At 56.1% G+C, this 17,108-nt stretch overlaps 1 protein-coding gene across 1 annotated transcript in view; it reads right to left on the bottom strand.

The window, feature by feature from the left end:
* The window catches only part of LOC116953090 (LIM domain transcription factor LMO4.1-like), a 47,728-nt gene extending 31,802 nt beyond the window's left edge, over window positions 1-15,926 (bottom strand). The window contains exons 1-2 of the mRNA XM_076074874.1: window positions 15,403-15,926; window positions 11,490-11,854 (exon numbers count right to left, since the gene is read on the bottom strand). Coding sequence (XP_075930989.1) covers window positions 11,490-11,818 — 329 coding nt within the window. The 5' untranslated portion in view covers window positions 11,819-11,854; window positions 15,403-15,926. The remainder of the gene's footprint in view (window positions 1-11,489; window positions 11,855-15,402) is intronic.
* Window positions 15,927-17,108: the final 1,182 nt, after the last annotated feature.

Genomic DNA, 17,108 nt, shown 5'->3' with positions numbered 1-17,108 from the left:
TCGCCAGCACATTGACGAGGCCAATTACCCGCCAGAAGGGCGCTCTAGAGCTCCATCTACACCACACTGCACCACTACACCACATACACCACTACCATACACTACACCACTACCATACACTACACCACTACCATACATTACACCACCACTACCATACACTACACCACTACACCACTACCATACACTACACCACTACACCACTACCATACACATACACCACTACCATACACTACACCACCACTACCATACACTACACCACTACCATACACTACACCACATACACCACTACCATACACTACACCACTACACCACATACACCACTACCATACACTACACCACTACACCACATACACCACTACCATACACTACACCACTACCATACACTACCATACACTACACCACTACACCACATACACCACTACCATACACTACACCACTACACCACATACACCACTACCATACACTGCACCACTACACCCCATACACCACTACCATACACTACACCACATACACCACTACCATACCCTGCACCACTACCATACCCTGCACCATTACCATACACTACACCACTACCATACACTACACCACTACCATACACTACACCACTACCATACACTACACACGCTGCACCACCTTACACGACTTCACTGCATCCTGCACAACATCACGATACCGCTTAACACCACGCTACACCGCTTCAGCCTCTGACTGCGTGGGACACAAGATGATAAGGAATTCCTCCTCACAGCTGCGATCCTTCCAAGGATCGCAACTCGCTTCGAGGATCTTCATCAGACGGCACAGGAGAGAGAGAGGGGGGGGGGGGATATCACCCCACGTCAAGAAAACAACATTCTCTAAGAACATCGCTTTACAAGTGATGCAACAGAGGGTGGAGAAAGTAAACCCCCTCCGATTATTATTAAAGAGCGCGGTACGCGGCGTCACGTGCCGCGTCACGCACACAAAGATCCCCCGTATAGCCTTAACAGACTGTTGGGGCAAGTGCTGTTAGCGAGCACCTATGAAGGCCGGCACGGCACACGAGGGGGTGGGTGGCCAACACCACGCCCATCCGCCTTTGTCTCCCTAGTGGCGATGTTTACACACCGCACCAGGTACTCATTTGAGGCTGAGTCGACCTAGGGGAGGCCCGGGACCGGTTCAGATAATCGTCACTGGTGTTGGCCGTGAGCGGGAATCGAACCCGGGTCGCCAGGTTCATAGCGCAGCGCGCTAACCGCTACACTACCGCTCCCCACACGGACACACGCACGCACACGCACACGCGCACACACACGCACACACACACACGCACGCACACACACACACACGCACACACACACACGCACGCACACACACACGCACACACACGCACGCGGCGTCATTCAGAGCTGTAAAACTGCGGAAGTGGGGGAACTCTTCCCTGCTCGCTCGATCAATTGGAGTGGGGGGGGCGTGTTCATCTCAGCTGCAGGGCCACCCATTCCACGTTCCCATGGCAGGGCCCCGTGTCGAGGCCGACCGCCGTCTTCTTCAACCCGCCCCCCCCCCCCCAAGGCGACGCTCATTTATTTTGTTTAAATCAACTTTGAGACTAAAAAGCAGGGTCGCGAACCCTGGCCAGGAGGTGAACTCGTAACCTTTAGCTACAGTGGGCTACGTATGGTGCGACCACACACATACAAACCTTTGCACCGGAGCAGCTCTGTCCACGGTGCCATCGGTCAAATGGTTGGACGAAACCGCCATGCGTTTTGATTTTCCCAAAATAGCCGATTGTCCGTTCATGCACGTTGACCAGCTGTGTGCCTGGCGGCAATTGGGGCTTGCAGACGGTCGCCCGCTAGGCTGCCGGGTTCCGGCAGCGCCACGTCCACTGCCTCGTCCCCTCTCTATCCTCAGCGTTGTGGTTCGACGCTCCTGCTAGACCGCTGGGCTCTGTAACCGGCGGGGGAACGTGGAAGTGGCGGTCGCCCGCTCACGGTTCGTACCGTAAGCAGCGCCACGTCCACTGCCTCCGCCCTCTGCGTAAGCGTCGTCGCGGTACAGCCACAGAGCCCAGAGCAGGTATCTAACTTGTCGGTACCACCTGAGGTGGCAGAACCTGAATGGTCCTAATGGCCCAATAACAGTGACTTATGCCACGCTCGCTGCGTCACGTGCTTTCAGATGCGCTTCTGCGGCCGTCTGGAACGCTCTTCCTTCCGATATTAGAAAAGCCACTGGAGCTGTGCACTTTTAAATCATCCAGAGTGACAAACTCATTCCTTCAGAACTGCTTTTTGTGTTTAGTTTGTCGTCCATCCCCGCATCTCCGATTAGCACGGTTGGCTAGGAACGGTGCAAAGGAAGTTCAACATCCATGTGATGACCAGGTTAGCGGAGGGCCCCTCGCTACCCTCGTCTCGATTTAGATCCCCTCCCGCCCGCTCCGCTCTCAGTCTCTCCTACTTCTAAGCGCTCCCCCCTCTCCTTGTGCACAATCACCGTTTCCGCTCCTTTTTCCCTACCTGCCCCCCTTGCGCTGGAACAAACTTCCCTTCCACATTAAGCGAGGAGCACCCCTCTCTCCCTGTCGAGTTTCCGCTCCTCCCTCAAGACCCCCACCTCTTCTCCTTGGCCCATCCTTCCCCACATCCCTAGGCACCCCCGTAATTCCCGTACCTGCTAACCTCCCTCCCCACACCCCATCCCTATTCACCGAATCACTTTTAGCTACCCTCATTGTTTCCGCTCATAACCCTTGTAAAGTGCGTCGCACTCTGTTAAGTGAGAAATCACGAGGAATGCCGTCAACGCGGCGTCCGAACATCGATCGATCTCCCACTCTCTAGAGCAACAACAACAACAACAAGCCATGTTCAGGGCTAAACAATGCGCCGGAGAGGATCCTTGTCCCAGGGCCTCCTTATGAGCATTGAGGCACTCACCCGGCCGAAGTGCGAGTATCTCGCGAACGTAATGAGCGGCGGTACACTCCGCTGTTCCTGACGCGATAATCTGGGCTTGACCGCCTGAATGTAAAATTGTAGTTGTTGATCTGCATCTACATCAGAGAGAAGAAGACGGTCGGGTTATCAAGCAACTCGCTGTTGTTATTGGCCGTGTACATAAATTGGTACGGCGAACGGTTTCCCACCACAGATTTCCGCAGTGGCCCCACGGACGAATAAAAAGAATAATAGGAGCCCAAGTGGCGGTGAGGTGAGCGAGCGGGTGAAGCGCTCCGTCGGGCACCGGGACAGTTTACACCCCTGCCAAGCTCGTAACGAACCATTGACAGGGAAATGGGCGTGCGGTGTGCAAGATCACCAAGGTCAAAGGTCACAAAGATCACTTCGCCTTTATTCCAGAAACTTCGCCCTCCCCCCCCCTCTGCGTTCAAACTTCACTGCGTCCAACGTGGCGCCCAGCAGACAGCCGACACGCTGTGGCGAATGGTCCATTTGCCTATCAGCATGAGAGTCGGCCTATTGCCGTTTAACCTTTCGGCGTATCTTCACTTGCGATTTCACCAAGAGTCGTCACACAATAACAATCTGCCCGAGCTGACGCGCGCTGAAGGGCAATTTATTATCAAACATTGATTTCTGATTGTGCATTAGTTTTGATTTCTCGTCGTCACGCAATTGTTTTTCCGCAGGTTTATAATTGCTTCACTGCTGATCATTTATTTTATTTGCCTTGCATTGGTCACTTTTGTTGATCCAGGCCACTGTGGAAAATGAAAGTAATCCAAATCTCTTGACTTCTCACCGGGGTAGACAAATAAACTTGACTTGAGTCTCGACATTTCACATCGCACACATACGTACATATGTACATCCCAACCTATGGACCCACGTGTTCGTCTGTCACGTGGGGACTTAAGCTGTGAGCAACTCCAAATACAGAGATGGCAACTGCCCAACGGAAACACAACATTTGGAAATCTATTCGCAATTACTTTTCAAATTTGACAATTTAAGGTTAAACATTAACGCCGCGTGTACTAAGCGGCAACTAGGACAACATTCTCTCGCACGCGTGGTAACGAGTACTACAAGATCCGTGTACTAAGCGTCAGCTAGGACGACATTCTCTGGCACGCGTGGTAACGAGTACTACAAGATCCGTGTACTAAGCCGCAGCTAGGACAACATTCTCTGGCACGCGTGGTAACGAGTACTACAAGATCCGTGTACCAAGCGGCAGCTAGGACGACATTCTCTGGCACGCGTGGTAACGAGTACTACAAGATCCGTGTACCAAGCGTCAGCTAGGACAACATTCTCTGGCACGTGTGGTAACGAGTACTACAAGATCCGTGTACCAAGCGGCAGCTAGAACAACATTCTCTGGCACGCGTGGTAACGAGTACTACAAGATCCGTGTACTAAGCGGCAGCTAGAACGACATTCTCTGGCACGCGTGGTAACGAGTACTACAAGATCCGTGTACCAAGCGTCAGCTAGGACGACATTCTCTGGCACGCGTGGTAATGAGTACTACAAGATCCGTGTACCAAGCGTCAGCTAGGACAACATTCTCTGGCACGCGTGGTAACGAGTACTACAAGATCCGTGTACTAAGCCGCAGCTAGAACAACATTCTCTCGCACGCGTAGTAACGAGTACTACAAGATCCGTGTACTAAGCCGCAGCTAGGACAACATTCTCTGGCACGCGTGGTAACGAGTACTACAAGATCCGTGTACTAAGCGGCAGCTAGGACAACATTCTCTGGCACGCGTGGTAACGAGTACTACAAGATCCGTGTACTAAGCCGCAGCTAGGACATTCTCTGGCACGCGTGGTAACGAGTACTACAAGATCCGTGTACTAAGCGGCAGCTAGGACGACATTCTCTGGCACGCGTGGTAACGAGTACTATAAGATCCGTGTACTAAGCGTCAGCTAGGACAACATTCTCTGGCACGCGTGGTAACGAGTACTACAAGATCCGTGTACCAAGCCGCAGCTAGGACATTCTCTGGCACGCGTCGTAACGAGTACTACAAGATCCGACCGTATTCGTCCGGTGCTCGTCGAGCTGCATTGACTTCCTGTTGCCGAACGAACACCTTATAAGGTCGCACTCATTACACACAAAGTGCTTGCCACAAATGAACCACGATACCTTGCTGATCTCATCAAGGGGCAGAAACAATTGTGCCAACTCTGGTACTCCTCCTCGCAGCAGCAGCGGCTTCTGGCTAAGACATCGAACAAAGACGGTGGTCACCGCATCGCGTGGCGCTTTCAGATGCGCTTCTGCAGCCGTCTGGAACGCTCTGCCTTCTGACATTAGGAAGCCACTGAGAGCTATGCATTTGAAATCTAGATTTAGTTCGGTTGGCTACGTCTCTGGGAAGGAAACGAAGCCAGCAACCGTCTGTTTTACTCAACGTGTCACCTGCGGCTGAGGAGGGGCCCATGCTCAGTAAAATTCACGTGGGGGCACGGAACGCTTGATCCCACGCGGTTTCGGTGAACTGCGGCTCATGGCCGAGTGCAGCGGGTGACATCACGAGCATCACCCGCCCCAACAGGACATCTGGGAAAAAGAGCTTTATAGCTCATCGGATTCATCCAGGATAAATAAAGACTCCGTGTGGCAGAGCCCCTCGGTGCTCTGGGCGATTTCCTGTTCCAACAATCATTGCGGTTGGCACTCATCTCCTGTTGACAACCCAACAGAAACAGTGGTGGAAATTCCACGTTCCTAAGGCGGGGGCGAGCGTACTAATAGTACAAACGCTATTGACGTTCCCACAAACTGGTACCCGTTTTATCGACCCTGGAGAGATGATGGGCTGAGTGAAGACCAGGCACGAGAGGGTGGGCGAGGGGTCATGCCGTGTCCCCGGACGACTGCCCGTGTGCAGAGTTTTTGCGTCTGCGTCTTCACGCTTGTCAATTGATAACAATAATAGTGATGCTAAAACTAAACCAAGCTATTTTTTTTTATTTTACCAGGTAAGGCCCACTGAGCTACGTAGCTCTTTTTCAGAAGCAACCTGGCCACAAATGATAGCTCAACGAAGTGGCTTATAATGTGGACATTTATAGCAGGCAAATACTCAAAACGTGCGATGTCGATTCTAAAATGTGGAGGGAAAGACCAGAGGACCCAGAGAAAAATCCACATGACCACCACGGGAAGAGAGACGCAAACTCCAAATATACAGCAGCAGGCGTCAGTCGGGATCCAACCCACGGCCTCCTGTATACCAGGTGAGGGAGTTAACATCTCGTCACCAGGGCAAGCGTTAGGGGTGACATTTCGGTGACAGTGGACGTGATGGGAGGAGGATGAGCCGGGGGGGGGGGGGGCGTGGAGGGGGCTCGCGAGCAAGTGGACTTGGAGAGTTACTGTCGTCCCTCTCTGCGTATGTACGTTGCCATGTTTGATTACGTCGGCATTTCTGTATTTCCCTGCGCGTCTACTTTGTGTTTGCCTCTGTGTATGTGTCTGTGTGCGTCTCTCTCTCTATGGAAAGAGGTAGTATAGTGGATAGCACCTCACTGAGCCATGAACCCGGCGACCCAAGTTTGAGTCCCGCTTTTGACCAATAACGGATAATATTTGAACTGGTCCAGGGCCTCCCCCTAGGTAGACGCAGACTTAAACGAGTACTTGGTGCGGTGTGTAAATATCAGTAATCAAGCGACCGTGCCATCCTTCCTAGGTGCTTGAAAACAGCACTTGCCCCAACAGTTTGTTAAAAGGCTATCTGGGTGATCTTTGTCTCCCTCTCTCTGTACATTTCCTCGTATACGTATCTGCGCATGTGACCGTCTTCAGGCTCGCTTGCTTACGAACCGATTCTGGACGTGGTCAGATTTTGCAAAGGGATCGCGGGCAATTGAAAGATCCGGACAAAGTGAAGTCATTTGGGTTTCCTCCAACAGGGGAGGAGGATGTGTTGGCTGCATCGTGTAGCCCCGCGTGCCCAGCGCTGTCGCGTGCCCAATTCAGTTCTTTTTTTTTCCGGCCAAACACAAGGGGCCAAATGGGCACAGCACGGGCCGGAGAACAGACGGGATGATTTTGTACGGGACGACCTGGAGCTGAGCAGACTTGTCGAGAGCAGGTAACCGGCGGTGTTGGCATTGGCCTCTGCGGAAGGGGGGGGGGGCTCGTAAAACGCGTTTCTGAGAAACTGGCAGCGGTCAAACTGCAGGAACTCTGCAGGAGGTAGAGCAACGTCCGTGCGCGAATTTTATTGAAAGAGTGCGGCCCTGCACATTAATTATATAAATACACACAAACGTATGTTCAACACACGTACATTACAACATCAACCAGGACGGGGCCGGTGCAAGCGAAGCAGGCGGTGGGGCAAGAGGAGAGCGAGGCGCGCCTTGGTCACGGTGGGGAGGGAGTGGGACGCAAGAGCCGGCCACAAAGCCGGCCACCAGGCCGATTGTTCACTGCCAAGGGGGGCCCCGTCAGCTCCCCACCACACTCCTCCCGTGTCCCCCACCCCCCACGGTGGGTACAAGGGGGAGGTCTGAGTGGGGGGGGGGGGGGTGCAGTGCACACCGGAGGTATTTACAAGTTGATTCCGCCAACTGGTGCGTGAGCTGGGAATGCACCGATTGTATCGTCACCGTCGCCAAGACGTGGTGGTTAACCGCTTCATTCATGGCCTGATCTAGTCTCACTTACGATGGTCCCACGCCACTTGATAATAAAACAACAACCTCGCACAATAGCCCTTCCTGGTGGGGTGGCTGGAGACTCACTTTCGAGGCGTGTGTGTGTGTGTGCATGAGACCAGGTGCTCACACCTGTCAATCATCAGCACATTATAGGTGAGGTCGGTGCTGCGAGACTGCCAAATCCACTGGGCTGGTAGAAGCCAGGAGACAGTACGGCAAGTCGCGCTCCCGGTCCGTCTCAATGCACCTTCCAGTGCCATCCCCACATTCTCGGTACGCACGCAAGCGTGCACAAGCACGCTTCCCGCAACCTGTCGACATCATCGCAGGTCACATTCTGACGCAGGCCTCTCCTCAAGGAAGGCCTCTCCTCAAGGAAGGCCTCTCCTCAAGGAAGGCCTCTCCTCAAGGAAGGCCTCTCCTCAAGGAAGGCCTCTCCTCAAGGAAGGCCTCTCCTCAAGGAAGGCCTCTCCTCAAGGAAGGCCTCTCCTCAAGGAAGGCCTCTCCTCAAGGAAGGCCTCTCCTCAAGGAAGGCCTCTCCTCAAGGAAGGCCTCTCCTCAAGGAAGGCCTCTCCTCAAGGAAGGCCTCTCCTCAAGGAAGGCCTCTCCTCAAGGAAGGCCTCTCCTCAAGGAAGGCCTCTCCTCAAGGAAGGCCTCTCCTCAAGGAAGGCCCCTCCTCAAGGAAGGCCCCTCCTCAAGGAAGGCCCCTCCTCAAGGAAGGCCCCTCCTCAAGGAAGGCCCCTCCTCAAGGAAGGCCCCTCCTCAAGGAAGGCCTCTCCTCAAGGAAGGCCTCTCCTCAAGGAAGGCCTCTCCTCAAGGAAGGCCTCTCCTCAAGGAAGGCCTCTCCTCGCAGGACCCCTGCGATCCGGGGGCTGCTGCTGGCTGGTTGGGCACGAGTCCCAGGCTCCCGCATAGCCACCCTGAGATGGCAGCGGCGGCATCCGTTTCCACGAGGCTTGCTCTCCCCCCCCCCTCCTTTGGTTACACTGCGTTTAATTATTTACCTTCCAAAATCTCCAATGGGGCTCCGCCTTGCAATTGGCATGCAGTTTCGCTTTCGTCTGCACGCGCCGCTGTCGCCGTGCCCCAAATGGCGCGCGGCAGCCACGCGGAGCGCACGAGGCCAGTGGCGGGCGCATTCTCGCACACGGGCGCCGAGCACGGGGGAAGTCGCGCCGCTGTTGCGACGGAGGAGTAGCAACGCGCGCGCGCCGTGTGGACGACGACGCAGCCACGCTGCGCTGCATCTGCCCTACGGCCACTCGAGGGGGCTGCCACCATTCACCACGCCGCAGCGAATGGTGGCCCATCCACTAGATTCAATTATGGCAGACCGGTCACCGGAATTTAATTCCATCGTGGAATTGGCGCAAAGACTCGCCCAGTCAATGTCGGGGTCGGGAAGGTGAATTATTCCACCCCCTTCAAGTTACCACCATGGTGGCAGTCTTAACAAATCATAGGTTCGGTGATCACGGGGGATCCTGACAATTTGGTAAATGCCGCACGACCACCGTCCTCCCATTTGGCAGCACAAGACAAAGCGACCGGCGCGACCCAAACGAAACAACGTCCCTTCAAAGTCGGACGCATCACGACCTGCGGCTGTGATCCGACCCCTCTATCCGCAACCCTACCGAGTCCGAACCAACCCTACACAGTCAGAAGTCAAATTATTTCTGCAACTTGTCAAACATTGAAAGGAAGCTCACCAATTACTTAATTGGGAGATGCGTAGCAATCGTCGCCCACCCCCCAACGTTCAACGCCAGCAACTATGTAAAACTCAAGACGCAGTTGAACTCTAAACCTCTTCAGTACATTAGACACCCCATCATCATAACAGAAGAGGACCGTACGGGAACAACCTCCCTCGGACACCCGCCTCGGGGGATAGATGTGTCACAGCACGACAGCCGCTTTGCATTGCTGGATGAAACCGCGCAGATGCAAAACATTCCGTCGCACGGCCGTTGCGGTCCCACGACTCGGACCCGACCTGCCATGGTGGCGAGATGTTGACTACCTCGCCGGGTATTCAGGAGGTCGTAGGTTCCATCCTGACCCTGACTATGGCTGTATTATTGGAGTTTGCGATGTCTCTCTCCCAGTGGGCACTGCGTGGATTTTTCTCCGGGGTCCTCCCGTTTTTCCCCTCCACACTTAGAATCAACGTCTCACGTTCAGAGTATCATTGGACGCTATACATTTCCAAAAGATAAGCCGCTTCGTTGAGCTATCATTTGTGATAACTAGGTTCATTTCTGAAAAACAGTTATTCAGCTCAGTAGGCTTTAACCTTGGGGTTCAGGCCAAGTTGGGTGGGAAGTGGCCCTAAGGGGCTCTGCACTCAAGGCAAACACCACGGGGGAGGGTGGGGCGGCCGTCGGCACAGCAGCAGCAGCGTCGGCGGCCGGTGCTCGTCTCGCAAAGCTGCCGCGCGCAAGGCGGCAGTGTGCCGCTGACGAACGACGCGTCGGCATGGGGGCAAACCGACCGCCGCCGCGGCCGCCACTGCCGCCGCCGCCCACCGACTGCAGGATTAAAGTCGGAAGGACGCGGTTCTGTTTTGCGTGCAGCTCCACGGGAGTGAGAATTGATACGCGGGGCCCCAACGGCCGGCTTAGCGGCCGGGGCGAGGCGCGTCCATAACCTGGCGCTAATGATCCGCGGAGCGCGAGAGAGGCTGCCAACAATATCCGCGTAACGTCGCACAGAGGCCGGTCCATTAAGCAACGCCGCCACCATGGCCACACGGATGTCAACTTGACATAGGGGCTGGCGCCAACGCCGCTCGCACAGGGGAATAAAAAAAAAAATCCTGGTCCCTTAAATATTAAATATTATTGCAAAGGTTGCTGCCACCTGCAAGGCCCGCCCACCGGCATGAATGACGAGCGCGCGCAAACGCGGAGTGGCATTCCTGACGGCATTTGGGGGACGGCGTTCTCGGAATATTCGCGCGTCGGCAAGACGCAGCTCGTGCGCCTGCGGCCTCCGTGCCGGTCGGCTTGCACGGGTTTTACAAACCGGTGGAGACACGGGGAGCACTCGGGAGATTGACCAATGAAAAAGAGAAGCAATCTCGGCAATGGGAAGCCGCACCGGTGCCTTGCGCGGAGGCAACGTGCGGGCACAGGCTCGAGAACAGGTGGGCATCGCCTGGTTGGAAGGCGATCGGGTGGCACAAACGCATGGGGAGATGCGGGGAGACTTGAGAGGGGCGGGAGGTGCACGCTGACTGCTGCTCTGCAGTGCAGGCGCATCATAGCCAGATCTATTGCGTGACATTCACAAGCCTGGCCCAGGCACATGGGGTCACCGAGCTCCAACATTCTACACCGAGTGGGGGTCACCGAAAATAATCTGACCCCCTCAGCCTTATATAAATAAAATATATCTATATTACTTTTTAAGTGACAACGCAAATTTGCAACAGATGTATAAACAATATCTGGCTGAGAGAAGGCTCCGGAAATACGGCGCGTGTACACAACTGAGAATCCTGTGAGGCCGATAAACTCGAGCTGGCGTGATGCAAGCTCAACTCCAGAGGTTAGGTCGGTCATTCCCAGCTGTGCTCAGACCCAGCTCGCCACGCAGCGCTCCCACGGCGTGCCCAGGTGAGTGCCGCTCCGCGCTCCGAGCGAGGACACCGCAAATCCTGCACCCCCCCCCCTTGCCGCCCCCCCCCCTGCTGCCACAGAAGCCGCGTCCGCCACCGCGGAGCGCCCAGTGGTCCGAGCGTGGCACGCGAACACGCGCAGGAGCCTGCGATCGTGCACGAGCGTGGCACGCGACCAGGCGACAGACCCGGGATCGTGCGTGCGCCGCCCTCACCTGATGTAGTCGTTCCGGCACAGGATCATGCCCTGGCGCGTGTAGCACGAGGAGCCGATGTCGCCCAGCTGCGCCTGGCAGCAGGAGCAGCGCAGGCAGCGCGTGTGCCAGTAGCGCTCCATCGAGTAGAGCAGGAAGCGGTCCGCAATGCGCGCCCCGCAGCCCGCGCACGTCTTGCCGCCCGGCGCAGTGCCGCCCCCCGAGGGCGGGGCCCCCCCTCCCGCTCCCCCTCCCCCCGCGCCCCCCCCGGCTCCTCCCCCCGCGCCGGCCGCTCCCCCGCCGGCGGCGCAAGGCCCCCCGCTCTCCTTGCCGCGGGCCGGGTTCACCATGCCGCCCTCCGCGGAGCTCCGGTCACCAGCGGCCGCCTGCGTTGCGTGGGTCAAACGCACACCCACAACACAAACGTGCCAGCAACAAGTGACGATTTGAACTTGCGCACAAATTCATTTCTTTTGCTGTGATACTTATGGTTTACCGACAGGTTTGTCTGTTACTCAGTGGCTACTATTAGCTAACCGATATTCCAAATCGGGGTACAATTTTTTAAAATGTACTTCTTATCAGGCCCTATGGTGCAAGATGCACTCCAACCATTGTTATCTCACACCGTCCCTCTTGCCCCTCTGTTCATGCGCTGAGAATAATGCTCATTGCCTGAAACGTCGCCCATGAGGGTGTTCATTTCAAGGCAATGGTGTTATTGATATGAAGCGTGTCGATTTATTTTACTGTTGTTTGTGCTTTTTCACCATGGCCAACGCAGCAGCAGCATCATCATCACCCAAGAAATGTGTTCAACTTTGCAACAGCTGCACTCTGCCCTGCCAATTTCAAGGGGCACAGTCCACGTCAATTAATGCTACGCTCGGTCCGCGGCGGACGATAAATAAAAATGGGCATCTCTGTATTTGTATATATTTTAAAATCATTAAAACATTTCACCCTGGAAAATCCATCCCGTGAGAACGGAGCATCCTAATCGCAAGGGGTTGCCCACGGCGTCTGCTTCCACGCACACGAGCGAGCTGAGCGCGAGCGGTCTCGCTCCACCTAACGAGCACCTGGCCATGGCGCGCTTACAAACCGCGTGGATCCCCCCCCCCCCCCCCCCCAAAAGCCGGGGCCGCGTGCGGCAGCTCGAGAGAGACGAGTCACAGATGAGACATGGCACAGTCGCCACGTTCGACATTCGAAAATAGGGCCAACACCGCACCCAACACACATACTCCATTGAAGCACCCCTATACACTCTATTGAGATCCTCTTCACATTTATGAACTCGTATATACTCAGATGTATGTAGAACGTATTTCACGGCGTACGTAACCAACCGTGCTAAATAGTGTGGGGGAAGGACAACAAACTAAACACACATACTCCATTGATGGACTCATATATACACCCCATTGAGATCATGTTAACACATACTCCGTTAATGAACTCAGCTGAGAATCCTACTACCCTCCTGGGACACACGTGTGACCCGTGCCGGCTATGCCCTGCCGGCTGTCTCACACACGGAGCTCTTTCACTTCCAGCAACTGGATCTCGCGAGCGGTGAGAGCGGCGAGCGGTGCAGTGTGCGAGTGTGGTGAAGCGCACTGCGCTATGGAGCTGGCGATCCGAGTTGGATTCCGGGCCACGGTTGATGTTCGTTGGCGAGTGAAACCTGAACCCAGGCCCTAGGTACGCGTCCTTCATTCACCAGACCGCTCTGTCCAACGCGGTGAAGCATGGTCAAACCACTCCCGTGACCAACATTTTAGGAAGGGACGGAAGCTCCTGCCTCCACCTGGGCTAACTCGCATTCAGTCCTTCCATTCACGGCCCGCGTCCGCACACATCACCGATACACGCGCGATGATTTCGCGTCAAATTTTTCCTCTTCTGGTCACGATTTGATGCGGTCCCGGACGCACGCCGCACACGCGACGTGCGTGGAACCCGTCAGAACGCTGCGCTACGAACCCGGTGACCCCACGGTTAAATTCCCAGCCGTGGCTACCGCCAGTGACGTCGGAACTGGACCCCTTTGCCGCAGACCCTCCTTCACCGACCCACACCGACCAGCGTGGTGAAGCATGGTGCAGGGCTTCACGTCAGGCAAGTGGACTGCCCACGGCGCTGCGGGTAGTTATGTTGGGGGAGGCCCCCCCACGTGCCGCCTGAATGCAGCAGCTGCTATAAACTACTAGACTATTTTTTTTTACCAGGTAAGAAGGCCCCACCGAGCCATGCAACTCTTTTTCAGAAGCGAACTGGCCACAAATGATCGCTCAACGAAGTGGCTTATCGTCGTGTGGAGATGTATAGCAGCCAACTACTCTAAACGCGTGATGTTGATTCTAAATGTGGAGGGGGAAACAACGGAGAACCCGGAGAAAAATCAACGCGACCACAGGGAGAGAAAGACCATGCAAACTCCAAATATACAGCAGGCATCAGGGTTAGGGATCAAACCCACGGCCTCCTGTATACCAGGCGAGGGAGTTAACATCTCTTGCAGCAGAGCCCGCACCCTCTTACAGACAGCAGCTCGCAGACCGTAGGTGACACCCGGGGTCTCATTGGGGGCTGCCTTTTGTGGATGGAGGGGGACAGGGTAAACGTGCCAACGCTGGCATGTGCTTGGAATAGTTGTACCAACGTTAAGCCAACGTTGGTCCAACGTCCCATGTCCACTGGGATCTACGGAGCGTGTCAACGCGAGTCCCGTCAGCTAATGTCACGACACCGACACGCGCGGCCTCCGCCGACCTCCGCCGACCAGCTGGGAGACGGAACGCGAGAGTCTGCCCGACTGGCTGGTACGGAGCGATCGTCCCTTCAAAATCGGCCACGAACATTGCCAGGCACCGTTCTGCTGCTCTCCGCCAATCCACTGCTGGACGAAGGCCTCTCCAAAACAACGTCGGGTCGCGCGAGTGGTTGGACCATACTTCACCGCGTAACCCAGGGCCTGGGTTCAGATTTCACTCGCCAACGAACGTCAGCCGAGGCCTGGAATCCCAACTCGGACGGCCAGATCTAAAGCGCAGTCGCTCAACCGAACAGCTCGCCGGCTTCCCGTAATCCGCGTTCATCCGCGCATCGCACCACCAGGAATAGCAAAACAGCAAAAGCGCTCAATTTGCGACCCGCGCTCCCATTAAACCGCTCCGGACAATTTGCGTGCAGGCACGGGGGAGAGGGGGGCAGGAGGGGAGATCGTGGGGTGGAGGGAGGGAGGGAGGCATGGCCTCCTTCCTTCTCGGGCTCCCAATTACCCGGGCGCAACGCCAAAGCCAGCGGGGCCAGGCGACAGCTGAGGCTGAGCGCGCTTTGAAAAGTGCCATTAGAGGCGTCCTCCCCCCCCCCCCCCCCCATTAGCGGAGCCTGCAGATAACGACATGGTCGGGGGGGGGGGGGTCCTGAAAAGGCGAGCACTTGTCCGGCTTGTTAAGTTAATAAAGAATCAAGGGAACGCGGCTGCCTGGGTAAGGCTCTCCCCCCTCTCTCTCCTCCCTCGCCCTCGTCCCCTGGGGTGGGGGAGCCGAGAGTAACTCATCAAGTTTCAGGTCGGAGCGCGCCGCGCCGCGTAATTGCCTGGATTGTGTTGCAGATGCTCGGATTAAAAATGCTGAAATGGAAAAGAGCCCCCGGGGGAAGAGAGCGGCTTCGGGACACGGGGAAATGTATTTACTGATCCTCCTATTACATTACCCTGGCGAGAAATTAAATGGGATTGCTGCGAGTCTTATCGCGGAGCCGCCTCGGCCGAGGAGGCACTTTCCATTACCATTAGTGCCTCGCCCCGCCCGCTCCCGCCTTCCCCCTTACAAAGCTCCTTTCCATTAACGTCTAAAAGCTGAGCTCATTGGAAACCGAGCTGGAGGCCCGCCAGAGCCGGCTGGAGTGGCGCATCTTAACTTACCCGATTGATAAGGAAACACGAGAGCGTAGCCTTTTATTCCGGTGGAGATCGCTGCGGGGCTCCCTCCCTCCCTCGCCTCCTCCTCCTCCTCGCCCGCGGCTCCCGCTGCCGCACGCGAGTCGCGCTCCGTGAGCCGCACGCCACCACCACCGCCGCCGCCGCCGCCGCTCTTGCTCTCTGCAGCGGCTCCTACATCACCACCGCCGCCGCTGCTGCTCGGTTCGCCACCGCGGGCCGCTGCGCACGGGTGCAAGGCGGCGCCCTCTCTCCTCTCTCTCCTCTCTCTCTCCCCTCTCTCTCCCTGTCGGGCTTGCCACTTGGTCGCAGCTGGCGGGGCTAATCGGATGGCGATGGGAGCGCGCGGGTTACCGGGGCGATAGCGGCGGGGGAAGGCACCGAGGAGCGCGCAGAGCGCAGAGCGCTCCCGAACAACGCCGCCGCCAACGCCGACTCGAGCGCTGTGCCGGAGCGCGGCCACGCAGGCGCGCCCGGCCCTTTATAAGCGCCCCGCCTCCATGCAGGGGACCCGCCTTCTTACTGGGGGTGGGGTGTGGTGGGGTGGGTGGGTGGGGGTGCGTCTCTATATGGTGGAAGGGGGGGGGGGGGTGCCCCGCTGCGCCCCCCCCCCCCCCACCAGCTCCCAGCCCGCTACGCGAGGAGTGCCGCGTGGCGATGCGCCCCCTGCAGGGCCCTCGCGGGACACCGCGCCCCGTGCCATGGGGTGGGGGGCCCGGGTCTGGACGCCCCCCCGCCTCTCTCTCCCCCGTCGAGGAGGAGCTACAGCGGTCAAGCCAGGCGGATCACCCCGGATTCTTCTTGTGCAGGGGAATTCAGATTTCAGGTCCATACGGCCGTTTCAATTCAGGCAAAAAAACATATTTGTGTTTCTTGCTTTGTGATGGGACTTCGTAGGATGAACGTTGAGATTTATAAGGGCACGGGGTGACTAATAAGGTGTGAATTGGTCTGTGATAAGGTAGGGCAGTGAATAGGGGTTGGCAGGTATGAGGAACAAACGTGTCCGTTCCGCGCGTCTCCCACCAAGCTCAATGCACCGACTACAGAGCGAGACTCAACACATTCGCCAAATAACAGCGCGCCATTCAATGTAAAACATAGTCGCCGACGTTTCTGGCAACGGCCCTCCATCTTCCCAGCGTCAAACGGCTCTGCGAACTGTTGCCGGTTTGTTCCGCGTTTTGCTTGACACGCTGTCCGACGTTTCGCTCCACATGTTGGGAGCGTCTTTAGGAGCTGAACTGAGCATCTCACATTCTCCGCGGACAAGACGGCGTCCGCCGGGTGCTGAAATCTGATCCCCAACGCGGGGTTGGCTCGCGCGCTTAGCACCACACAGATCGTGATGATGATGATGATGCTGATGATCACTGCGACACTGCTTCTGCAGAGGAATCTGGACATTGTATGGCAGGATAATGTAAATCAGTGCTCCTTAACCTTTACCCCCTTTGGTTCTGAATCGTTACAAAATGTACAATGTTAATACATACGTAGGTTTGATGAACCAAAGTACCGGTAAGTTATCATTTATGTTTCGATGATTTACCTTCTAAAAAAATCTAGCCATGTCTCGCACCCCCAGAAAGGGCATCTCGCATCCCCAGGGGAGGTACGTGCACCCCAGGTTAAGAAAACCCCGCTGCTGTATAGGATACAAGTTCGAATAAGACCGTAAAAAACGACAA

Source organism: Petromyzon marinus, chromosome 50, assembly GCF_048934315.1.
Source record: "Petromyzon marinus isolate PM22_M1 ecotype Great Lakes invasive population chromosome 50, UKy_Petmar_22M1.pri1.0, whole genome shotgun sequence".
NCBI lineage: Eukaryota > Metazoa > Chordata > Hyperoartia > Petromyzontiformes > Petromyzontidae > Petromyzon > Petromyzon marinus.
The sequence above is the reverse complement of the archived record's forward strand: the minus strand, read 5'-3'. Positions and strand labels throughout refer to the sequence as shown.